The sequence below is a fragment of the Dendrobates tinctorius genome, unplaced genomic scaffold (assembly GCF_039654945.1).
Source record: "Dendrobates tinctorius isolate UK_male_01 unplaced genomic scaffold, ASM3965494v1 ptg000384l, whole genome shotgun sequence".
Lineage (NCBI taxonomy): Eukaryota > Metazoa > Chordata > Amphibia > Anura > Dendrobatidae > Dendrobates > Dendrobates tinctorius.
The window spans coordinates 898,487-924,967 of NW_027362050.1; the positions used below are offsets into that span (position 1 = coordinate 898,487).

The following is a 26,481-nucleotide window of genomic DNA, read 5'->3' on the forward strand; positions in this document are numbered from 1 at the left end:
ATGACGTAACGTGCGTGCCTACACAAGACGCCGCTCGCATCCCTTACCCAGCATGCCCCTAAACAGGAAGGGAAGAATTATCTGCGCATGTTAGCGTTAAATTCACAGCGCCCTCTGCTGCACCGAAAGAGAAAGCGCAAGATAAACGGTGCAGGCGGCTCAGAAGCTATCCACACCTGGACGGCGCATAGGAAGCGAAAGAGGAGACAAGGAGCAAGAAGCACCGGATTATAGCGCAGTTAATGGTGAGTCTGTCACTGCAGACACAGACATGTGAGAGAAGGGGAAGCACCGTTGAACTTATCAGACGAGGTGGCCGAGTGGTTAAGGCGATGGACTGCTAATCCATTGTGCTCTGCACGCGTGGGTTCGAATCCCATCCTCGTCGCTTTCTTTTATATTTAGATTGTAATTTTTTTTTAGTGTTATTCCTTTTTTTTCTTATGCATTCTATTATATTTAACCCCTTAAAGACCGGAGCTTTTTTTTCGATTTTGCATTTTCATTTTCCCCTCCCCTTCTTCCATAACTTTTTTTCATTTTTCCAGAGAGAGAGAGAGAGAGAGAGGGACTCCGTTTTGAAATCTTTGAGGATGGTGACGGACAGCAACTTTTGGCGGATCCGCAAAAAAAACGGATGCAACGGACGGCAATCCGTCACAATCCGCCTATAATGAAAGTCAATGGGGAAAAAAACGGATCCTAAAAAAAAAAAAATTGCGGATCCGTTTTTTTCAAAACCTGGCGGATTGTGACTGATTGTAAAAAACTGAAGTGTGAAAGAGTGGTGAAAAAAAAATTCCAAATGTTGCTAAAAAAAAAAAAAATTGCGCCATTTTCCGAGACCCGTAGCGTCTCCATTTTTCGTGATCTGGGGTTGGGTGAGGGCTTATTTTTTGCGTGCTGAGTTGACGTTTTTAATGATACCATTGTGGTGCAGATACGATCTCTTGATCTCCTGTTGCATTTTAATGCAATATTGCAGCGACCAAAAAAAAGTAATTCTGGCGTTTCAATTTTTTGCTGGTTATGTCATTTAGCGATCAGGTTAATCCTTTTTTTATTGATAGATCGGGCGATTCTGAACGCGGCGACACCTAATATGTGTAGGTTTGCTTTTTTTTATTATTGTTTTATTTTGAATGGGGCAAAAGGGGGGGATTTGAACTTTTATTTTTTTCATAATTTTAAAAACTTTTTTCTTCTTACTTTTGGCATGCTTCAATAGCTTCTATAGGGGGCTAGGAGCTGCCAGTACTCGATCGCCTCTGCTACATAGAGGTGATGCACAGATCGCCTGTATGTAGTACAATGACAGCATTGCTATGAGCGCCGACCACAGGGCGGCGCTCATAGCAATCCATCATCAACAACCAGGAGACCTCTGGTTGTTATGACAACGCATCGGTGACCCCCGATCACGTGACGGGGATCAGCAGTGGGCGTATTTCCGGCCGCGGGGCCAGAAGCGCTTGTTAAATGCCGCTGTCAGCATTTGACAGTGGCATTTAACTAGTTAATAGGCGCGGGTTGATCACAATTCCGCTCATGCCTATTGCGGGCACATGTCAGCTGTTCAAAACAACTGACACGTCCCGGCTTTGGTGCGGACTCACTGCCGAAGCCCTAATCAAAGTGGGGGGATACTGCCAGCTGGCGTACTAACCCGTCAGCTGGCAGAAAGGGGTTAAATTATTATGTTTTATTATTTCTTCTTATGGATAAAAACTATTAATAATATCACCGGCGCTTATTCCACCCATAGGACTGGAGATATACAGTGATTTGTGGATGACACTCGCTGTATAAAGTTGTAAAAAAGAAAAACATAATATATTTGTTATTTTTTGCAATGCTAGTCTATTCACTGACATTGCACGATTTTGTCCTGCAGCTTTATCGGCCGTCACTGTACGCTGACCTCATGGGCCCATCCACATCCCGTCCGTGGACCCATAATTACATGCAGTAGTCCGGTACATAGGTCCAACCACGTTAGCTGTTTATTTTATTCCACATATACTTTTGCTCCCTAACCCATAATATAGTTGGGCCATGAGCTGTCCGTATGCATGAGCATGATGTTCATATTTTAAATGGTTCATTAAAAGCTATATTTTACTCCAAGGTTGCAGTTTTCTCTCCGGATCCATCCTGACTTTTCCCTGTTCCTACACCAGCTGCTCAGCTTTCATCCGTGCAAGTCCTGGACCTTAGGAATCCATGCATTAGCCAGGTGAGCTGACTCATTCTACTTTTTTCTGCCTAAAAGGTGTTTAGCCTTAACTCCCTATTTTAATAACCAGCAAAGGTAAAGCAGACAGCTACAGGCTGTTATTATCAGGCTGGGAAGATCCCTTCCCAGCCTAAAAATACAAGCCCACAGCCGCCCCAGAAGTGGCAAATCACATTAGATGCGTTATTTCTAGCATTTCACCTTGTGTCTTCCCAGTTGCCCCGGTGCATTGACAATCAGGGTAACGGTAGATGGAGTTGATGTCAACTGTGTTTTTGGAGAATTCATAGCGATACCAAACGTGTATTATCTTTCAATTTTAGTGAAGAAAAAAAAAAATCAAAACTTTGAACAAAGAGAAATAAATAGTTTTCTGTTGACTTTTTGTCTACACTGTAATGTCGCTTTCACACGTCCTGATATTTCCGGTCACGGAGATATCCGAGTCCATGTGTGTTATACTTGTGGCATATGTGTGCCGCATCAGTACCAGAAGAATGATGAGCTTTATATTTAAGTGATAACAGTGAGAGTATTACTCCCATCAGCCTACACCTGATGACACTAATAACAATGAGAGCAGGCGCCGGCTGATGGGTGTATTCATCAGCCACCGCCTGCGCTATAAATAAATAAAAAGGCCCTGTATTTTTGATAACCAGACAGGCAAAACTGACAGCTGGGGGCTGCAACCCTCATCTGTCAACAAGGCTGTTTATCAAAAACAGGGATTTCCCCGCTTTTTTTTGTAATTATTTAGAAAAATAATTTAAAAAAAAAAACAGTGTGGGGTCCACCTTCATTTTTTGACAACTAGCCAAGTTAAAGCTGACAGCTGGGGCTGGTATTCTCAGGCTGGTAAGGGGCCATGGATATTGACCCCCCGCCCCACAGCCTAAATATAGCAGCCCGCAGCTGCACCGAAAAGGATCATCTATGAGATGCGACATTCTGATGCTTTGCCCGGCTCTTCTCTCTTGCCCTGTAGCACTGGCAAGTGGGGGTTCATATTTGTGGGGTTGATGTCACCTTTGTATTGTCTGGTGACATCAAGCCCATGGATTAGTAATGGAGAGGCGTCTATAAAACACCTATCCATTACTAATCCTATAGTTATATGGTAAATAAAGACACAGCCAGAATCAAGTCCTTTATTTGAAATAAAACAAAACACAATTTTCCTTTGTTTAAAAATAACAAACACAGTTATACTCACCTACTGCCTAATTCCACTGAATCACTCATCTCCTGTAATAAAATAACAAAAAAAAATATCCCCCCTCACCGGTCCATCGTTTTGACCCACGCCGTAATCCATGTCTGTTGGATGAATAGTTTTCAACATGGACTGTGCCAAGATGCAACCGTCCAGGCTGAGAACCACTGGTGACCGAGCTGCTGCGAGCGCAGCATCAGTAACATCATCGAGGGTACTGTGGGTCACTGAGGCTGCGTTCCCAGCTGGGCTGACCTGCGGTGACCTCAGCACTGTGGGAAGAAGTCACTGAGTTCCTCGCAGATCACCGTGATAATGGTGAGGGTTGATATTATGGAGAGGGGCAGTGTGGGGGGTATATTATGGAGGGGCTGTGAGGGTGGACATTATGAAGAGGGGCAGTATGGAGATATATTATAGAGAAGGCAGTGTGGGGTGTAAGATGGCTGCTGAACAGGTCATTGAGGGGAGATACAGTGGGGCAAAAAAGTATTTAGTCAGTCAGCAATAGTGCAAGTTCCACCACTTAAAAAGATGAGAGGCGTCTGTAATTTACATCATAGGTAGACCTCAACTATGGGAGACAAACTGAGAAAAAAAAATCCAGAAAATCACATTGTCTGGTTTTTTTTCATTTTATTTGCATATTATGGTGGAAAATAAGTATTTGGTCAGAAACAAAATTTCATCTCAATACTTTGTGATATATCCTTTGTTGGCAATGACAGAGGTCAAACGTTTTCTGTAAGTCTTCACAAGGTTGCCACACACTGTTGTTGGTATGTTGGCCCATTCCTCCATGCAGATCTCCTCTAGAGCAGTGATGTTTTTGGCTTTTCGCTTGGCAACACGGACTTTCAACTCCCTCCAAAGGTTTTCTATAGGGTTGAGATCTGGAGACTGGCTAGGCCACTCCAGGACCTTGAAATGCTTCTTACGAAGCCACTCCTTCGTTGCCCTGGCGGTGTGCTTTGGATCATTGTCATGTTGAAAGACCCAGCCGCGTTTCATCTTCAATGCCCTTGCTGATGGAAGGAGGTTTGCACTCAAAATCTCACGATACATGGCCCCATTCATTCTTTCATGTACCCGGATCAGTCGTCCTGGCCCCTTTGCAGAGAAACAGCCCCAAAGCATGATGTTTCCACCACCATGCTTTACAGTAGGTATGATGTTTGATGGATGCAACTCAGTATTCTTTTTCCTCCAAACACGACAAGTTGTGTTTCTACCAAACAGTTCCAGTTTGGTTTCATCAGACCATAGGACATTCTCCCAAAACTCCTCTGGATCATCCAAATGCTCTCTAGCAAACTTCAGACGGGCCCGGACATGTACAGGCTTAAGCAGTGGGACACGTCTGGCACTGCAGGATCTGAGTCCATGGTGGCGTAGTGTGTTACTTATGGTAGGCCTTGTTACATTGGTCCCAGCTCTCTGCAGTTCATTCACTAGGTCCCCCCGCGTGGTTCTGGGATTTTTGCTCACCGTTCTTGTGATCATTCTGACCCCACGGGGTGGGATTTTGCGTGGAGCACCAGATCGAGGGAGATTATCAGTGGTCTTGTATGTCTTCCATTTTCTAATTATTGCTCCCACAGTTGATTTCTTCACTCCAAGCTGGTTGGCTATTGCAGATTCAGTCTTCCCAGCCTGGTGCAGGGCTGCAATTTTGTTTCTGGTGTCCTTTGACAGCTCTTTGGTCTTCACCATAGTGGAGTTTGGAGTCAGACTGTTTGAGGGTGTGCACAGGTGTCTTTTTATACTGATAACAAGTTTAAACAGGTGCCATTACTACAGGTAATGAGTGGAGGAAAGAGGAGACTCTTAAAGAAGAAGTTACAGGTCTGTGAGAGCCAGAAATCTTGATTGCTTGTTTCTGACCAAATACTTATTTTCCACCATAATATGCAAATAAAATGAAAAAAAACAGACAATGTGATTTTCTGGATTTTTTTTTCTCAGTTTGTCTCCCATAGTTGCGGTCTACCTATGATGTAAATTACAGACGCCTCTCATCTTTTTAAGTGGTGGAACTTGCACTATTGCTGACTGACTAAATACTTTTTTGCCCCACTGTATGTGTCATTGCGGTTATTAGCTGCGGTGATGTGAGCTCGTTAGCATGCTCCAGCACATTTAGTGCTGAGAGAGTTCTTAGGCTATTCCAGGGCCAAGATTTACGAGCAGTCATAAGAGATGGATGGGAATGACTGTTCACATATCCCTTACCCAGGGGTGTGGTTTAGCAAATAAAATGGAGACCGAATGTCTCATTCCGTGTCTGGCCCTGGAGATATGTGGATCTCCTGTGTGGTGGTCTGTACTAAGGAATAAAGAACCAGACACTATCCTGAGCAGGCGGACCCTCTGTATGTTGTACGGACTTTTTGCTTTGTTTTCACCTTGTGCCGGATAAGGCTGTTCTTTTGTTTTTGCGATCCTGAGCGGTTTATGCAGTTTAAATAAACTTGCCTGGACATTTCAGCAATACCGCTTCCTGTGCCTGCCTCAACCGCAGCCGAGTGAGTACAAACCTCTACAATTGGTACTAGAAATACCGGCATGAATCCCAAGGGGCAGTGTGACTGCAGCATAGATACAGCATGTCCTGGTGAAAGCAACTTGCAGGAGCGAAAGCCGACAACATGGAGGAATTAATAAAGCAACTGGTGCAGGTTAATCTCCAACAGCAACAGATATGGCATCAGCAGCATAAGCAGCGGATGGAACCCGTAGCCAAGGCTATCCGTGTGCAGGACAAATGCACCAACCCCAAATCCAGGTGATGACTCTCACGTGAGGAAAACGGTAAGAGCATTTGCAAAAGATGACCCCGGGGATGACTTTGGTGTTCAAGACGGTTCTCGAATGGGTGGTGGAGCTGTAGAAATTGTCTCCGGAAGAGACAAGAGTGGAAGAGTGGGCGGAGGTTTTGGCACCATATTTAACAGGTGAACAGCAGGTGTATTATGACCTGGTCTTGCAGGACCCTAAGGAGTATGCCAAGTTAAAAGCTGAGATCTTGGCACGCTTAGGAGTGACTCTGTCAGGTCGCAACGGGTGCACCAGTGGGCCTATTGCAGTGAGAAACCTCCCCCGTCCCAAATGTTTCACCTCCTACACCTGGTCCAAAAATGGTTGCAACTTGAATCTTCCTCCGCAGCACAGATGGTGGAGAGGGTCGTCATGGACAGGTTAATACACTCCCTACCAAGGCCGGTGCAATCGTGAGTCGCCCAGGGAGATCCCCGTAATGCTGATGACCTAGTTAGTGAGCCTGGTGGAGATGTACCAGGCGGTAGAGAGTTCTTTGGGGAAGCAAAGGGTTGTAGCATCTCCATACTGGGGTTCCCAAAGGGGTGTTGACACCCAAAAGAGGGGAGCTAGAGCCATTTCTGGGGGGTGGGGGGAGTCCAAGAGCCCAGGAGGCATCTGAGTTATTGTCAAAGTCCCCATCCAGTAGTGTAATTTGTTGGGTGTCATACCCCAGGTCACATAGCTGCTCGTTGCCCCATGACCACCGAGCCAATAGACTGCAGCATAGGACAGCGCTGCTCATATTTTGCATATCCTGTCTGCAGTGCTGTCCTACAACCATGTGAGAGACGGCAGGAATGCCTCGTAACAGTACAAATGACTGGTCTTTTGGACTCGGAGAGTTTGGTAACCCTAGTGAGGGCCACAATTCCGCATCGCCTGATTCCTTAAAAGAGGGTGGGCGTCCACTGTATTCATGGCGATTGCTGATGACTACCCTGTGGCCCCAGTGGTCATAAGCACAAACTGTGGCATCGAGTACCATGAGGTGAGCGTAGTCAAGGACCTATTACACCCTATTATAATAGGGAGGGACTTTGCATTATTTTGAGATTTGTGGGGAAAAGGGAGGACGTCTCGTTGTCCAGACAACAGCCAGGTCGCTCCTAAAGAAACCTCGTCGTAGACCGCAGCTGACAGGTTTCTGTTTTGTGTGCTTGTTGCCGATGAGGATGAGGCAGCATCCCCAGAGGCCAACATCCCTGAGCTGGAGGAGTCCGGGGAAAATTTTGGAACCGCCCAACTGAGGGATTTAACTCTAAAAGGGGCATTTGATAATGTGACAGTACTTATTGGTGTTGCTCAAGAGCCAGGGGCTGACAACCGATACCTATATTTTGCCATGAATGCAGAGTTGATATATCGGGTCACCAAGCTGAGAGGGGAGGTAATAGAGCAGTTACTAATGCCAGAGCCGTAAAGATGCAGGGTGTTAGACATGGCCCATACACATGTTAGATTGTCACCTGGGCGTAGAAAAAACCCCAGGAAGGATCCTCCAGAGGTTCTACTGGCCTGGTTGTCACTGTGATATTGTGAATTTCTGTAGGTCCTGTCCCACCTGCCAGCTGACTTCCCCAGTGCTTAGTGCTGTTGCCCATTATTGAAGTGCCATTTGATCGCATAGCCATGGATCTAGTGGGACCCCTGGTGAAGTCCGCAAGAGGGCATCAGTATATTTTGGTGGTACTGGACTATGCTACGTGATACCCAGAGGCCATTCCACTACGTAACTCTTCCAAGTGTATTGCCCGAGAGTTGGTCCATATCTTTTCTAGAACGGGTTGCCTAAAGAGATCCTGACGGACCAAAGGACCTCATTATGTCAAAAGTGATGGAGTTGTGCAAAACCCAGCAAATCACACAACTCCGGACCTCAGTCTACCATCCACAGAAAAATTGCTCAGTAGAAAGGTTCAGTAAAACCTTGAAGGCCATGTTAAAGATCGTAGAGGACGGCCGGGACTGGGACTGTCTACTACTGTACCTTCTATTCTCCATCAGAGAAGTCCCACAGGCCTCTAATGGGTTCTCCGCTACCAGGTATACCACGTCAACCTGATTAAGCCATGGCGAGATAGGAAGCCCCTGGAAGCTCCGTGTTTGGTGACCAAGCCTCATGCTGACGTGGAAGACATTAAGGTGGCAGAGACGCTGTCACGTGCCCTAAAGCAACAATGCCAAGAGTAGCTACAGCGGAACAGAGACCTGTTCTCGGAGCTGCCAGGTTGTACAAAGGTGATAGGACATGAGGTTTTGACGGAACCTCATGTCCGGGTCCACTTGAAGTCATATCGGATTCCCGAAGCCCGTCGAGAGGTGATCTCAAAAGAGGTGAAGCGGATGCTGAGCCTGGGAGTCATCAAGGAATCCAAGAGTGGCTGGTCCAGTCCAATAGTCTTAGTGCCGAAAACAGATGGAGTCATGGCTTTGCAATGACTATAGGAAGCTGAACAAGGTTTCTAAGTTCGATGCATACCCAATGTCCCATGTCGATTAATTGAGAGGCTAGGGCCGGCTCGGTACCTTACTACCCTTGACCTCACAAAAGGGTATTGGCAAATTCTCATGTCCCAAGATGCCAAGGAGAAGACTGCCTTTTCAACGCCAGATGGATGCTTCTAGTACACTAGGATGTCTTTTGGGTTACAAGGCACTCCAGCCACATTCCAGAGAGCCATGGACCTGATCCTAGCTCCCCACAAGTGGTACGCAGCGGCCTACCTGGCAGACATTGTGATCTTCAGCCAGGATTGGGAAAGCCGTATGAGCAAAGTCCAGGTGATACTGGATGCTCTGCAGAATACATTGTTTTCCATAAGCCAGAAATGTGGCTTGGGAATGGAGGAAGCTAAATACTTAGGCTATGTTGTAGGCAGGGGAGAAATAAAGCCCCAGATAAATAAAGTTGAGGCGATCCAGGGCTGGCCACAACCCCTCTCAAAGAAGCAGGTAAGGGCGTTCCCTGGCATCGTGCCTATTACCCCCGGTTTATCCCAAACTTTGCCTCTCTGACAGACCTCCTTAAAGTCTCCAAGGAGTTTGTGGTCCAGAGAAGAATTACTCCATAGTGAAGAAAGAATGTTTGACCACCAAGTGGGCGTTAGATACTCCAAGATATTACCTCTTAGGACTGAGTCAGACGGCCGCATAACTCATGTGAGAATCGCATCGCGCTGCACAGACTGGCCCGCCACCTCTCCTGACCTGAGCAAGACAGCATGATGGATTACTATGCAGCTGTCAAGCTCAGGTCAGGAAAGCCTACAGCCAGTACGAGGTTTACGATGCGATTCTCGCACGGGCAAATACAGCAGTCTGTCTCTGCCCTTAGGCAGGAAGTTCAGACTAGTGTCAGACCATGCCCCACTGAAGTGGATGAGGGAGAAGAAAGGGAACAATGCCCAAGTGACCATGTGGTTCCTAGCAGTTCAGGATTTTAACTTCCATGTGGAGCATAGGCCAGGGAAACTGCTTTCAATGCTGACGCACTGTCGAGAGTCCACTGTTTGTTGGCAAATGGTGTCAAGCCCCCCCCAGCTTTGGGCAGAGGGGGCATATGTAAGATGGCCGCTGGACGGGCCCTTGAGGGGAAATGTGTCATTGCAGTTATTAGCTGCGGCGATGTGAGCTCGGAAGCATGCTCTAGCACATATAGTGCTAAGAGAGTACTTAGGCCATTCCAGGGCCGGGTTTTACGAGCAGTCAAAAGAGATGGGTGGGAATAACTGCTCACATATCCCTACCCCAGGGGAGTGGTTTAGCAAATAAAATGGAGACCGAGTGTCTCACTCAGTGTCTGGGCCTGGAGATGTGTGGTGGTCTGTGCTAAGGCCTAAAGAACCGGGCACTATCCTGAGTGGGCGGACCCTCTGTATGTTGTATGGAATTTGTACTTTATATTTTCACTTTGTGTCAGAAAAGGCTGTTCTTTTGTTTTGCGATCCTGAGTGGCTTATGCAGTTTAAATAAACTTGCCTGGATATTTCAGCAATACCGCTTCCTGTGCCTATCTCAACCGCGTGAGTACAAACCTCTACAGGGGGTATACTATAGAGATGGGCAGTATGTGGGTAAACTATGGAGGGGCTGTGAGGGTGGACATTATGGAGAGGGGCAGTATTGAGGGTATAATATAGAGAGGGGCAGTGTGGGGGGGATATTTTGTGCAGAAAGCACTATGAGGGGCAATTATTTATTCAGGGGCACAACATACAAAATATTTATCTATATTGGAGTATGGTCCCGTTTTCAGACTGTCAGAAAGCAGAAGGTGGAGAAACTTTTTTTTTTTTTTAATTTCTCCACGTATGAGAAGAACAGACCACACTCTGATCAACGTCTTATTAGAATAATCGGTCCGTTTTCTCGCACGTGGAAAAATTACATCTGAATGAGGCCTCATGAACACATTACCACCGATGATAATGAGCATGTAATTTTCAATGACTTGTGTGCGGCTCTCTGGCATGAATTCACAATCCATGTAGCAGAAGGCAGCCCTGAACGTCACAGCTGTTACTCCTATATCAGTGTGCAGATCACCATACCAGGTCTGGCCCAGCGGCTGGATGTGTTGATAAGACCATATCCTATGATACGTCACTGAACACTTACGTAAAACTAATTTTACAGATAATGCGATCTCTTGGCTGTACACTTGTTTTTATGTAACTTGGTAGGAAAGGATGAGGCTGTAGAATAAGAGGCGCCTCATACTACAATTTATCCCTGATATGTGGAGAAAAGCAGCATCATTTTGCACCGCTGACTACATGTCTAGTGCGACTACAACACTAACCGCCGAAAATGAACAGAAGCACATTCTTGCAGCACTCATTAATTCCTCTGTTAATCTCTCCTGGGCAGAAATGTCTGGGAGACGCTGATCTCCTCCAAATGTGCATTGTGCAGCTTGTCTAATATTAGAAATTCATAAAATATGCAGCGACACCTTCTAAAGTTTCGGGACGCTCCTTGCAAAGAATAAGATGCCTCCGAGATGATTATTTCAACTTTTTTGATCTTATTGCTAGGATACAACCTGTGCTGCCAGTCGAACTAGACGTCACACAATGGCATTGCTCAAAATCATGCAATAAAACAGAGGTTTATCACAAAAAAAAAGTTTTATTCATACAAAAATAAACTGATAATGTTTTGGGTTTTTTTTCCTCCAATTTTGAGTATTTAACATAAAATAATAAATGTAAAAAAGAAGTTGTTGATCTGCTTTGTAACAGCAACATCCTATGATAGAGTGGTACCTCACACACTGGTGACTGAAGCTCCACTACATTGTATTATATATCCAGGTCGATGATACTGTAAAAAGTCACATTCTGGAAATATAGAAATATCTCCTCTATCCCGGACACCCATCCACTCCACTGACACACATCTATAAGGTTCACACTCATGAATCCTACATGTAACAGGGACATGACACACGTTGATTTGGGTTAGATCAGAGCTGGTTATTACAATAGCATAAGATAAAAATATAAAATTAAGCATTTTACACACAATATATGAACTTTTCATCAATAATATACAGCAGCACACAGCCAAAGAGTAAATGGCGCTTATAATACAAGCGTTGGAAAGTACTTATATATTCATTAACAAATACCCTTCACTATTCGGTGTGCTCCCTTTCCAACCCAACAACTAAAAAAAATTTAAAAAAAAGTCCTAAAAATAAACTTGGATTTGCTCCCTTTAAAATCCTATAAATAATATTAGCTAAAGTAATATAAAAATGTACATTTTACAAGTTTATTGCTAAAAAGGTTTTAAATAGAGCTGCAAGTGTGCAGGGAGCTATATATCCTGTATCAGAGATAACAGGATGAAGATATATTCTTGTGCAGCCCTATCGGCCTTAGGCAGTATTCACACTTATCACAGGCAGCGATTTCTGGACCGATACTGATTCACAAACTGAATGAACAGTCTTATATTCATCTATAAGGCTTGTTAGGTCAGGTCTGGTGATACGTAGTCTGACCGGATATTGCTGTCTGTACACGGACACGTGGATCCTGCCTTAAAGAAGCGGTGTGTCCACAGCCTGGAAGAAGTACATACTCCATTATTTTATAAAATCGCATGCATAACCCGGATACTATAAAACGCAAATGATTTTCCAGTTGCTATGAGAAGGGTACATCCACACAGGATGAAAACACAGCAGAAAAAAGTAAAAAATTTACTGTGAATCCAGGTCAAAAACTTGCATGCAGATTTTGCTGAACGTTTTTAACGGATTTCACAGGTCAACTTCTGCGATGATTTTTCTCGGAACATGTAGATGACATTTGGCACAATCTCATCTTAATTTTGTTGCTGTTGCAAGGTTCATTTCTCGCCTGGAAAATCCAGACTTAAAATCATCAGATTATCCATCCCATGTGAACATAACCCGGCACAAATCTCCCGTGGTCGGTTTCTCACACTTGTTCCCATAGAACTAATCTCTATTGAGAAAAAAAGGAGATTTTTGTGTACTCACCGTAAAATCTCTTTCTCTTAGCCTTTAATTGGGGGACACAGAACCGTGGGTGTTATGCTGCTGTCCACTAGGAGGCGACACTATGCATAATCTGAAAAAGATTAACTTTGGCTCCTCCTCTGCAGTATACACCCCTGGACGGCGTCAGCCTTCTCCAGTTTTGTGCAAAAGCATTAGGAGGAATATACCAGAAACATAACCATGCCTGTAAAAAAAAAGGCTACTATAAACAGGCTCAAACAACAATATGAGAACCCAACCGTAACAACGGCCCGCAAGGGCTACAGGGTGGGAGCTGTGTCCCCCAATTAAAGGCTAAGAGAAAGAGATTTTACGGTGAGTACACAAAAATCTCCTTTACTCTGTCGCCTTATTGGGGGACACAGAACCGTGGGACGTCCTAAAGCAGTCCCTGGGTGGGAAGCAGTGGACGAATATTGTGCCGACAGTCCCCTAGACTTGGAGTACTGCCGCCTGCAGGACCCGTCTACCCAGGCTCGCATCCGCTGAGGACTGGGTATGCACTCTGTAGTGTTTTGTAAATGTGTGCAGGTTAGTCCAAGTGGCTGCCTTACACACTTGATGTGCTGAGGCTTGATGCCGAATGGCCCAAGAGTCCCCTACCGCCCGCGTAGAGTGTGCCGTGATACCGGCCGGAAGAGGAGAATTGTTGAGGCGGTAAGCCTCTTGAATGGTGGACTTGATCCACCTAGCAAGGGCGGCTTTGGAAGCCAGTAGGCCCTTGCGAACGCCTTCTGGAAGAAGGAAAAGTGAATCAGACTTCAGGAAAGGAGCAGTCCTAGACACGTAAACACGCAATGCCCTGACAAGGTCAAGCGTATGCAGAGCCTTCTCTACCCTATGAACGGGAGCCGGGCAAAGAGACGGTAGTGATATTTCCTCATTGAGGTGGAAGCTGGACCCGACCTTCGGAAGGAAGGATGGTACTGTACGGAGAACCACCTTGTCCTGATGAAAAAACCAGGAAGGGTTGTCTGCAGGAAAGAGCTGAAAGTTCAGACACCCTGCGTAGCGAGGTGATTGCCACCAGGAAAACCACTTTCTGCGATAGAAAGCGGAGTGAGACCACCCTAAGGGGTTCAAAAGGAGGTGACTGTAGTGCTGTCAAGACCAGGTTGAGGTCCCACATCTCCAACGGACGTTTGTAGGGGGGAACCAATCGGGAAACCCCTTGGAGAAAAGTCTACACTTGCGGCTTGTTAGCAATACGCCTCTGAAAGAGCACTGAAAGCGCTGAGACCTGGCTCTTCAGCGAGCCCAGGGATAGCCCGGCGTCCAGGCCTGACTGAAGGAACCCGAGGGCCTTTGGAAGAGAATAGGGAAGTGGAATCTGCCCACGAGAGTCGCACCATGTGAAGAAAAACCTTCCAGGTACGATAGTAAATCCTGGCTGAAGTTGGTTTTCGAGCCCTGATCATGGTTTTAACAACGTCCGGTGAAAAACCTGCTTGGGTCAAAACCCAGGTCTCAATGGCCACTCCGTCAAATTGAGAGCCCTTGAGTTCTGGTGGAAGAACGGGCCTTGTGACAGGAGGTCGGGACGTGTGGGGAGACGCCAGGGAGCGTCTGCTGTGAGTTGCACGACGTCGGCGTACCATGTACGCCTGGGCCAGTCTGGAGCGATCAGAATGGTGGGAACACCCTCTTGTTTGATCTTCCTCAGGACTCTGGAGATCAGGGGGAGGGGTGGAAAAATGTACAGAAGCTGGAACTGGGTCCAGTCCTGAACCAGGGCATCTGCTCCGAGCGATCGCGAATCGCGCGTCCTGGCCATGAAATTGGGAACCTTGGCATTGAGATGGGATGCCATCAGATCCACGTCCGGGGTCCCCCAACGATGACAGATCTGACCGAAGACTTCGGGATGGAGAGACCATTCCCCAGAGTCCATTCCTTGTCGGCTGAGATAGTCGGCTTCCCAGTTGTCCACGCCCGGAATGTGGACCGCGGAGAGTACCGACCTTGCATCCTCCGCCCACTGTAGGATACGCGTTACTTCGGTCATCGCCTGGATGCTGCGGGTGCCGCCTTGATGGTTCACGTATGCCACTGCCGTGGCATTGTCCGACTGTACTCTGATATGAAAGTCTGCCAGCAAGTGATGGAAGGCTTGCAACGCCAGGAAGATGGCCCGAATTTCCAGGATGTTGATGGGCATGGTCGATTCCCTTGGTGACCACCTGCCTTGTGCTCTGTGATGTAGGTGCACTGCGCCCCAACCCATAAGGCTTGCGTCGGTGGTCAAAACCTTCCATTGACCGGAAAGGATTTTCCCCTTGCAAGCGAGGTTGGCTTGAGCCACCAGTGCAGGGACCTCCTGGTGTTTGCTGATAACCGGAACTCCCTGTCGAGGGAGAACGGATTCCTGTCCCAGGACTTGAGGATGGCCAGTTGAAGGGGTCTGAGGTGAAACTGGGCAAATGGTACCGCCTCCATTGCTGCTGCCATCCTGCCAAGTACTCTCATGGTATACCGGAGAGATCTGGGGGACTTGCGGAGGAGTGTGTGAACTCCCAGACGGAGAGCCAGTGCCTTGTCCCTGGGGAGGATCACCAGACCCTTGGAGGTGTCGAATAGCATCCCCAGGAAGGTCAGAGACTGACTCGGGGTAGTCGAGGACTTCTGTAAATTGACTAACCATCCCAGGCGCATCAGAGTGTCGATCGTGATCGAGACGTTGACCTCGCAGTCCTTGAGGGTGGAGGCCTTGATGAGAAGGTCGTCCAGGTATGGAACGACTACTATGCCTCTGGAGTGCAGAACATCCATGGTAGCTGCCATGACCTTTGTAAATGTTCTGGGGGCCGTGGCCAGACCGAACGGGAGGGCCACAAACTGATAATGGTCTTGGTTGATTGCGAATCTGAGAAACCTCTGATGGGCGGGAGCAATTGGTATATGCAGGTATGCGTCCTGTATGTCTATGGAGGCAAGATATTCTCCTTTTTCCATAGACGCAACGATTGACCGGAGGGATTCCATGCGGAAGTGACGAACTCGAACGTACTTGTTGAGTTGCTTGAGGTCTAGTATGGGTCGGATGCTGCCTCCCTTCTTGGGCACCACGAACAGGTTGGAGTAGAACCCTCGGAAGCGCTCTTCTGCTGGGACTGGCACTATGACTCCTGCTCGCAGGAGGGAAGAAACCGCTTGACGGAAGGCCTGAGCTTTGAGCGGGGATTTTGGAGGGACAGATGGAAAAAACCTGTGCGGTGGGCTGGTAGTAAACTCGATTTTGTATCCTGAAGACACTATTTCCTTGACCCACTTGTCTTCTGTAATAGGCAGCCAGACCTGCTGAAAGAGTAGCAGTCGTCCGCCAACAAGTGGGGTGTCTTCGAGAGGGCATGAGTCAGGACGAGGGAAAAGTCTGAGGTTTTCCTCCTTTAGGTTTTGCCTGGCTTGCCTTTGATTGCCAGTTCCTGTCCGGCCTCTGTGCCGCCGTGTGTTGTCCCTGCGGGGGGAACGATTACGGTTTTGTGCTGGGCGTGAGACGGACCAGCCCGAAGAATTCCGAAAGGATCGGAAACGAGATTGATTACGCCTTTTAAACGTGCGTTTTGGTCTTAGTTGAGGGGGGGAAGTACTTTTGCCCCCGGTAGCATTGGATATCATTGTATCCAGCTTTTCACCGAAAAGACGGCCACTGAAGTATGGGAGATTTGTTAGGGACTTTTTTGAGGCCGCATCCGCTTTCCATTCTCTTAGCCAGAGAATACGCCGGATTGTAATGGCGTTTGATGCTATTCCCGCTATTCCTCTTGCAGAGTCCAACGCTGCAAGGACCATGTAATCTGCCACCACTGCAATTTGCACCGCCTGGTCCGCCATCTGAGGATTTGAAGCTTGAAGGCCCTTTTGCAATAGAGCAGCCCAAGCCATGATGGCCTTGGCTGCCCAGACTAAAGCAAATGCGGGAGCCAAAGAGGCACCTGCCGCTTCAAGGATTGAACGAGCCATGCGTTCGACTTGTCTGTCTGCCGTGTCCTTGAGGGTTGATCTGTCCGGCAGCGAGAGAAGCGTTTGTGCTGCCAGCCCAGAGACTGGAGGGTCCACTTCAGGCGGATCTGTCCAATCCTTGGTGTCTTTCTGTGGAAAGGGGTATTTTGCTTCCAAATACTTGCGATTGGCGAATTTTTTCTCAGGCTGCGAAAAATGCTTAGAAAGGATTTTTTGGAATTCCGGGTGATTAGGGAAGACCTTCGATGGTTTCTGAACACTTTCAAAGGAAATGTTGTGTTCTGGTGCTTCCGGGGTTGGATCTGAAATGTCCAGCACCCGAAGGATGGAAGAGACGATATCCTCAACTATCGCAGTATTGCTAGGGGGACTAGGGAGCAAAGCGTTCTCTGTTTCGTTATCTGAATTGGAGTCACATATGCCCTCTGAGTCCTGCGCATCGCTAAGGAGCTCCCTAGCGGGCGAACTAGAGCGGAGGTTTCCCGTAGTCTGGGATCATTGTGGAGATCCGCATTGTCCTTCTCTATCAGGGGACGGCCTCGGTGACCTGAGGCCACTGTGTCTTTCCCTGGAGGGGGAAGACCTATTGCTATGTGAGGACACAGCTGAACGCGACCTGTGGGTCCGCTTACGCCTCGAACTGTCGGAAGCGCCCTGATCATGAGACCGGACGTCCCTTTGCTGGGTAACGTTCATAGCGGAGACATGACCCTGCAGTAATGTGGAGGTCAGGTTATCTATAGACTGTCATAGACTGCGACATCTGAGTTGCCCATTCCAGCGCAGTAGCGGTCGCAGAAGCGTTGGTAGGGACTTCTTGGGGTTCTGCTCCGTTTTTTTGGGTACAGTCCCGGCAGTGCGGATACGTGCTGCCGCTGGGGAGAGTGGCCTTGCAGGCTGTGCAGACTGCATAAAAGCAGTCTTGCCTGGTTCTTTTCTTTGAGCCCGACATAGTACCTAGGCTGATTAATAGAGACCCTACAGGGGTATCTACGCAGAGGAAAAAGGAGTAGGAGAGCGCTATAGGTTATAGGAATTCACAGCTGAGTACCAAGGACCCAGCTGTGATCTTACCCCACCGGTGCTCCCCTTAGGTCCAGCGCTGATAAGCCCCATGTCCTGTGCCCCCCGGAGACTCTGTGCTGCCTTCCTCCAGGTGCAGCAAGATGGCCACCGGATTCTGAGGTGGAGAGGGAAGGGGGCGGAGAGCTGGAAAAGGGCGCGCTGGGCCATGTAAAAGCGCGCCCTTCCTGCCTCGATCCGCCCCTTCTATGACACTGCAGTGTCATTTTCGACATCCGGGGGGGCGTGCCAGGGGCGGGCCGGGGGCGCGGGGAAAAGGCGGCGGCTTCGGCTAGGCCGAAGCCGCGGTCTAAATTAGAGGCCTGATGCCCAGGAGGGCTCCAGAGCGGCGCGGTAGTCCGGGAGGGGGTCGGATTTGCACCGGACCCCCCCAGAATGGGCGACTGGCTAGCGGTGGGGGCAGCAGTGCTAGCGGTTCCTGTGTGGGGGGTCCCTGGAGCGCCATGGAGCCACTGCTGCTGCAGAGGCAGGGGCGCAGAAAGCCCTGTCTCTGCTGTGCCACGTCTGCCTGCACCCTCCCCCGGCCCCAGCAGGATCCCACAGCTGGGCTGGGGTCCCTGGTGCAGAATGCTGTCTGTACTCCGACCCTACCTGCAGCGTCTCAACCTAATGCCCCCTGCGGGGGATTAGGGAGGGTGCGTCTGTCACCGTCAGGGGGTCTTCATCCTTGCCTCAACCTCAACCCAGACCCTGAAGGGGGTTGGGGAAGGAGGGGGGGGTCTCAACTTCGGACCAGTACCCGAGGGACTGGGGAAGGAGCGACATGGGGGACCGCCATCTCTACTTCAACTGGGCACCCCTAAAAAGGGGGCCAAGGAAGGAGCCATGCCGGGAGTCTCGCTGGAGACCCACTTTTCTTCATCTGTTCCGACGAAAGGAAAAAAAGAAAAAAAAAGGTGTGCCTCCTTGCGACACTAAGCAAAAACTGGAGAAGGCTGACGCCGTCCAGGGGTGTATACTGCAGAGGAGGAGCCAAAGTTAATCTTTTTCAGATTATGCATAGTGTCGCCTCCTAGTGGACAGCAGCATAACACCCACGGTTCTGTGTCCCCCAATAAGGCGACAGAGTAAAATAGACTCATGTGGACCACTTAGCAGAGATGGAACATGACAGAACCAACTCTGCAAGATGTTCTGACCAACTGTGGTCATTTTGGTTCTGGACATCGACATTGTGACATATGGTCAATCAGCTACATATTAACACAGGATAAAGTTCTGCTCAGAAATAAATGTTCTAGAGCAATTCTTGGGAAGGAAATGGTCTTTGATCATCTGATGATTTTTTTCAAGAGTGTTTTGTGATAAATGTGGCTAACTTCTAGAGAGGATATACAATTTGGCAGACAATAGTTTCCGAGATGCTACGTGCACATTCCTATTTTCAATGTTACACCTAAAAATAACCCAAAAAACAGCTTCAGTTCTGAATATAAATCGTTTAAAGGGGTATTCCCATCTCCAAGATCCCATCTCAATATATAAGTAGGTGTATTAATAATAATAGCAAATAACTCCAATTAGAAATGTAGTATAGTTCTTGTGATTAGCTACATCACTTACTTCATGTGCAGGGCATTGCAGTTGCCTAGCTATCCATGGTTACAACCAACAACAGCTAACTGTCACTATATGAATGGTTGTAACTATGGCTGCCTAAGCTATAGCGCATATCCCATGTGCAGGCATTGCAGTAGCTTATCACAAGGACTATACTACATTTCTAATTGGATGTATTTGCTAATTATTAATATTATTAACAATAATAAACTTACTACATACTGGGATAGGATCTTGGAGATGGGAATACCCCTTTTAAGGATAGTTTTCTTAGGCCGGGGTCACACTGGTGAGGAATACGGCTGAGTGAGAGGCGCTAAAAGCACGCATTAGACACGGACAAATGATTCTCTATGGGGTCCCTCGCACCAGCCATATATTTATCATCCGTATTCTACGGTCCGTGCAAATCGCAGCATGCTGCGATTGTCAGCGTACTACGCCCGTAATACGCCAATGCAAGTCTATGGGTGCACAAAAAATACGGATTACACACGGACCACACGTGTGACCTGCGAGCAATACGCACCAGGTGTCTTTTAGCAAAGCCAGCAATTCAGTGCGCTATACAGTAAACTCACACTGACAGTTTTAATAAAGAAACAAAAGAATAGATATATACATATATATATATATATATATATATATATATATATATATATGTATTCTATGTGTCTATATCTATTCTTTGGTTTCTGTTAGAAACCCTGTCATATGGCTCCATTATATGTCCATTTTGCAAGCCTGCGAGAAAATCTCGCCATACGGATTACATACGGATGCAGACTTGCGCAAAATACGCGACCACACCTTGCTTATGGATGACCTACGGAGCACTATTTAGGGGTCATTCATCCGTATTACGCCTGTAATCTACGGACCGTATTTTGCGCAGGTTAGTGTGACCCCGGCCTTATGCATAAAAATGCAGCAGCAATGATCATTAAAGATGGGACACGACTGTTGGCATAAAATAGACAATAAACTGTATAGAAGTAAAATAAGGAAAAAAAACAAACAAACATTATAAGAAACAGTAAACGGCCGAGATCAGTGCAGATTTCTCCCTTGCAGGACACAACTGAGGGTCAGGATAGGAGAACTATTGTATCTGGAGATGGAGATTCAAGTCTTCTACTTATAAAAGTACTTTGAAGCCGAAGGATAATCCCGCTCCTACTGACAGTCCCAATGCCAAGAAGAAGGTCATAAGGGCCCCTGTAGTTTCACTCTCATGTTTTAATACTTTCCTGGAAAAGAAACAAAGGTTGTATATATGTCATATGTAAAAACGACTCATCCCAACAAGTTACTCAGATATTTTTAATGTCCTTTGCACAGCAATTCTTCACCGGACTAATGGCAGATAAAAGCCATCTTATCTGTCATAATAACAGTTAGTTCCTTTATTTTTTACCAAAGGATATGTATAGCATTATTTTCACATTTTCATTCACCTGCTATACAACTTCCAACCATATCCGCTGAACGTTTGTCCCAAGCACCTACAACTATTTCAGTAAAGTAATATTCTCTGACATTGTTAGTGATTTCTCTTCACAACTAAGATCAGTTTATGCTTCTCGGGTTTAGTTTCTTTGAACCTTAAAAGGGGGCATCCGGGCACACAGGTTATTAATGCATTATAAAACCTATATGAAACGGAGAAACTTTGTAATTTACTTCACTGCTAAAATTCTGCTCTGTTCTTGATCTGTGACCTGCAGCTCCTTACTTCTTACTACAGTCCAGACTTCCAGTCTCTGCTTTTAAGGGCTCAGACAGCAGCTCTGCAGTGAGTTGTGATGTCGTTGGAGGAATGGCTTATGTGATCATCAGCAAGTTTACAGTGACTGGGGATGTGCACAGGGAGGGAGGAAGAACAGAGACATTGCAGGCTCCACACAGAACAAGTAATCTTGGCCATCTGTGACTTTGACCATAAGGGCTGTTGCTGGGCGTTGCTAATTTACATTATAATACACAAAATCCATTATATGACTCAGTGCTCTCTTACAGTACACAGAGATGACGGGTGGGCCAATGTCTCCACCTGTAACATTATAGATTACAAGAATTATCAACACAGCACAAACTAGGTGAATTGAGAGGAGTGTTAGAAGGTAGACACTGTATGTGAAATGATTTATCCATCTTGAGCCTGTATGGGAGCCTCAGGATGGTGCTTTGTAGGTGGAGCGGGCAGGCACTGAAGAGGCGAGTAACCTGTGACACAGATACAGCTCTTCCTTGTGGGAAATGTAGTAACAGAGGGAAAGCTGGCAGGAGGTTCAGGATGTAAACTATAACACACCACAAAGATATAGCTGCTGGAAGCTGAAGAGGAGCTAAAAAATCAAATTCATTAGACTCATTTTAAATGAGCCGATAATCGTGAACAATTTTTCAGATGTATAAACAGGATGGCAATCACCGCACAAATAAGCAAAGTGTTCATTTATGCCAGAAATAAAAAAAAATAAAATAAAAAAAAAAAAAAATCAACATTATCCTTTGTAAACAGGACACGTGCTACCGGCATACAATTGTTCTGTGCACATAAGATTCGGGTCGACCTGTCTGAACAGGCCACTCAACAACTCTTCCCCCGATAACCTAGCATTGAGGTTTTCATCAATACTCATGATGCATTAATGGTATCATGGCTTCGGTCACTAAGAAGCGCTGATGCCAGTAGTAAATCACATGACTGCAGTAGCCACAGACTGGCTGAAGTGGTCACATGCTGCTCTTTGCTAAGTCAGGAAGGTCTGCCGGAGTACTAATGCTGGATTGCTGGGGAAAAGAAGAAGTGAGTAAATGTCATTGCTATTTTATACTACTTGTAGTTTTTGGAATGACATTTGATAACTGTACAGCAACTGCGGTGCTACCTGTCGCCAATATCTTTTACAGTGAGCTGTATCTGGCACATAACAGACAGGAATGGTTCCAGACTCATCCCACTGACTTACAATGGGGTCCATCATTTCAATAAAGAACAAAAAGCAACATGCATATAGATCTCAATACTACAGCAAAAAAAAAAAAAAAAACCATGGTTAAAATGTTACAAAATGTAAAATTCTCCAAAAAAAACCCCCAAAATCAAGAATCCTTGCAATGTTCATGATGGATGGGCACCAGGCCTAATATTGGACTCGTACTACTTGTTCTTTTCAGTAGGCACATGGATAGCAATTAATTGGTTCTGACTCATTAAAGGGGTAGTCCACTACGGAGACAACCCCTTCTAGATATGAATGTTTGGGTGCTTACAAAAAAACATTTATGCGCTGATTGGGTGCAGGGCTCAAGAGTCATAATAACCGCACGAGATCCCCGGGAACGCGAGTGCTGATACCGCCAGAGGTGAGTATAAGGGGTTTTATTTTATCGGCGCCAAACATTCAAATCGAAAAGGGTTTATCTTAGTAGTGGATATCCCTTTAATAGAAGTATTTTCTTTGCATGCTCTGATCTGGGAAAATGATTGTGAAGGGAGAGGAAGCTGTGATATCACCTATTGTGATTGGTGGATCCAGTGTTATCTACTCTATATTAAGGTTAGCAGTAATTTCTAATCCTGACTGTGATGATACTATGACTGCTAAAAAGTCTTCTGTACAAAACGGAGTGTGATTCTAGAATAAGGCCTAGTGGCCAGTGTAAAAAATGTGAGTTTTTTTCATAATTATAAATAAATTGTATAATGATATGGAAAAAAAATCACCAAAAACTTAAAAAAAAAGAAAAAAAAAAAAGAGACTTGAAATGATTTAAATAGACCATTTTCTGATGACACATTCCCTTTAAAAGTTCTCTGCATTACTAAAGACAACTTATCCTACATAACTCCATTCTCAAGTCAAGTCTTCACAGAATCATGTAAAACGAAGCTTAGTTTGCTAATTTTGCTACTCACGTGGGTGCCAAGCACATGGGGAGCGATACAAAGTAGCCATTGCTGACCGAGAAGAAGATCATGAAGATGATAAACCAGGCATCACTGTAGAAGAAGCTGTAGAGGTACGTGCGCTCAGGAATGTTACAAAACATAAAGAGTGGTACAAATATGAAGCGACTCGCTGCGAGTAAAGGCAGGTATTTACAATCAGGACCCGGCTGAGAAAAGAGAAAAGAAGAGACAATCAAACAAGCTACATAGTCACAGATTTTAAATCAGCAAATATTCAGTACATTGCTAGTCATTTATAAGATCTGCGCATTTGATATTGGCTTGGATACAGTAAAACATTCTTTTTATGTAACTGGCAATGTATCATGACTCAGGTCTCATAACATTTCTGTCCCTTGAGAGTTTCCAGCCATGAGAAAGGGCGTCCTCCCTTGTTCCCAAAGTAGATAAAAGATTCATCGCAGTACAATGCTCCACTCTAAGGGTATATGCACACGCTGCGGATTCCGCTGCGGTTCTGCAGCGGTTTTGGCCGCTGCGGACCCGCAGCAGTTTTAGCTGCGGTGTACAGTACCATTCAAATGAATGGTAAACAAAAACCGCTGTGTAGACGGTGCGGATAAATCCGCGCGGATTTCCTGCGGTTTTGAAACCGCAGAAAGAATTGACATGTCAATTCTTTCTGCGGAATCCGCAGCGGTTTCCTATCTCCACCATCGTGGAGATGGTGAAACCGCAGGCTAAACCACAGATAATCCGCAGGTCTTTTGACCTGCGGTTTTTACAAAATCCGTGCGGATTAATCTGCAGCGTCTGCACACACCCTTTGGGTGTGTGCACCCGCTGTGGATTCTGCTGCGGATTGATCCACGTGGATTTTGCAAAATCCGCAGGTATATCCGCAGGTCAAAAGACCTGCGGATTATCTGCAGATTAGCCTGCGGTTTATCACCTCTACAATGGAGGAGATGGTAAACCGCAGCGGTATCCGCAGAAAGAATTGACATGTCAATTCTTTGCGGATTAGAAACCACAGCAAATCCGCGTGGAAAAATCTGCACCGTCTGCACTGCGGTTTCCATTTCCCATAGGATATTATGGTACTGTACACCGCAGCAGAAACTGCTGCGGATCCGCAGGACCAAAACCGCTGCGGATTCGCAGCAGAATCCGCAGCATGTGCACACACCCTTAAGGCTCCATGTTTTGTTTTTTATCGGCCTTTGGCTCAATCTCCAACCATGGAGACTTAATGGATGAGCGCTTCATAGGAAGATCGATCTTGTGCAAGCCTAGATAGGTCCAACAGGGTCTTCTCCGACATTATCTTGATAGTATCAAGCCATCGGGTTGATAGTCTTCCTCTTTGCCTTGTTCATTCTATTCTTCCAACCATGATGTCCTTCTTCAGTGAGTGATTGCTCTCTTCGTGATGTGTCCAAAGTAGGCAAGTAGTAGCTTGGTGATCCTTGATCCGAGTGACATGTCTGGCTGGATTTGTTCCAAAATTGGTTTGTTGTTCTTTCCATTAATAGCCATGATAGCATTCTTATCCAGCTCTATATTTTGATTCTTCTTCTGTCTTGTTTCTTTATCGTCCAGGTTTTGCATCCATGTTATTACAAAAAAAAAAAAAAAACAGACTATGTGCAAGCCGTATAAGGAAAAGGAACAGCATCCGGTCCAGGTCAAAAATCGTATCAAAGATTTATTCTGCCAGTATAAAATACAACGTTTCGGCCATATCGTGGCCTTTTTCAAGTATGTACAAGCCGTGTCTTCATCGTCAGTGAAATGTTCCTCAGTTTGAAGACCTTGTCCAGTGACTTCATTGTTGATTTGCCCATAGATGTACTCTTATTGACTTCCGATGTCGTCACTGCATCTTGAGGGCTCATCGATCCAAGCAGGTTTAAGTCCTTTCAGTTCGTCACCGTGTCTCAAATGTGTCCTGATCATACCTGGCAGAAATCATTATCTTTGTCTTCTTTGTATTGAGTAGCAGTCCCATGTTTTAGCTTTCCATCTTGACGCTCTATAATAAATCCCAGGTCCCATATACTTTAGACTGGAAAGCTAAAGTATGGGACTGCTACTCAATACAAAGAAGACAAAGTTATTGACTGCTTCCAGGTATGACCAGGACACGTTTGAGACTAATGTAGACTGATCCTGACAATAACAGGTTTAGCCAATGGTCTAATGTGTTTGGGGGGCGACGGCCGACTGATGGTCGAGAGAGATGTCGGTCGCACATATCCAATGTCAGATTGCTGATCACAATGTTCTCCCAGACATAAACGTTCAGCTGAAGTGTCAGTCGGCAGCTTTCTCATAGAGAACACAGAAGCACCTGGCCAAGCAGGAAAGTCGAATGAGATGACCATCAGCCAATTGATTAGGATAAATAAACTGTCTGATATGTAATATATTCTATTTATCATTTTAACAATACAGGAATGGCATACATTTGTGTCCCAGAAACTATGTACTGAATCACTTGACAAAAAGCTGGATAAAAGTCGACTGATAAAAACATTTCCACGGACATAAGCAGCAGCCAAAAAGCCAAAAGGGGTCTATTGGCAAATTATATAAATGGGGAGAGAGGAATGAACAGGGGCCAAGCTAAACATGTTTATGTCAGTCAGGAGAAATATACATCGGTTGAAACATTGGCGTTTCTGACAAACAATAGCTCCTTTGTTTCTACATTCACCTAATGGTATATGCACACGGCATCCTTTTCATACAGAACCCGCCTGAGAAAGCACTAAAGACGCCAAAAAAATTAATGTAATGCATAGCAATTAGTGATGAGCGAACGTGCTCGGGTAAGGAGTTATCTGAGCATGCTCGTGTAGTAACCGAGTGCCTTCGGTGTTCTCGAAAAAAAAAAAAAAAATGTTTGAGTCCCCGCACCTGCATGTTCGACAGCCACAACAATACAGGGATTGCCTAACAAACAGGCACTCCCTGCATGTGTTGTGGCTGTCTAACAGCCGGGTACTCAAACTTATTTTTTGAGCATGCCAAAGACACTCAAATAACACCTTATCCAAGCATGTTTGCTCATCACTAATAGCAATGTAACAACGTCTTGTTGTTCATATGTTCCGTTTTTTCTAGCTTCTTTAACCCCTTAACGACCG

At 46.1% G+C, this 26,481-nt stretch overlaps 1 protein-coding gene, 1 long non-coding RNA gene and 1 other non-coding gene across 6 annotated transcripts in view; 2 read left to right on the plus strand and 1 right to left on the minus strand.

Moving 5' to 3' along the window:
* The first annotated feature begins 125 nt into the window (after positions 1 to 125).
* On the plus strand, positions 126 to 25,798 carry LOC141076021 (uncharacterized). The gene is made up of 3 exons (XR_012227393.1): positions 126 to 245; positions 2,129 to 2,236; positions 24,932 to 25,798. It is a non-coding gene; the product is annotated as an uncharacterized lncRNA (long non-coding RNA).
* Positions 307 to 388, plus strand: TRNAS-GCU (transfer RNA serine (anticodon GCU)). Its single transcript has one exon. It is a non-coding gene; the product is annotated as a tRNA-Ser (tRNA).
* SLC29A2 (solute carrier family 29 member 2) overlaps positions 11,383 to 26,481 on the minus strand; it is a 67,120-nt gene continuing 52,021 nt past the window's right edge. For all 4 annotated transcript variants that reach the window (XM_073563273.1, XM_073563272.1, XM_073563275.1 and 1 more), the window contains 2 exons: positions 23,336 to 23,535; positions 11,383 to 20,660 (listed from right to left, as the gene is read on the minus strand). In XM_073563273.1, coding sequence (XP_073419374.1) covers positions 20,549 to 20,660; positions 23,336 to 23,535 — 312 coding nt within the window. In that variant the 3' untranslated portion in view covers positions 11,383 to 20,548. The remainder of the gene's footprint in view (positions 20,661 to 23,335; positions 23,536 to 26,481) is intronic.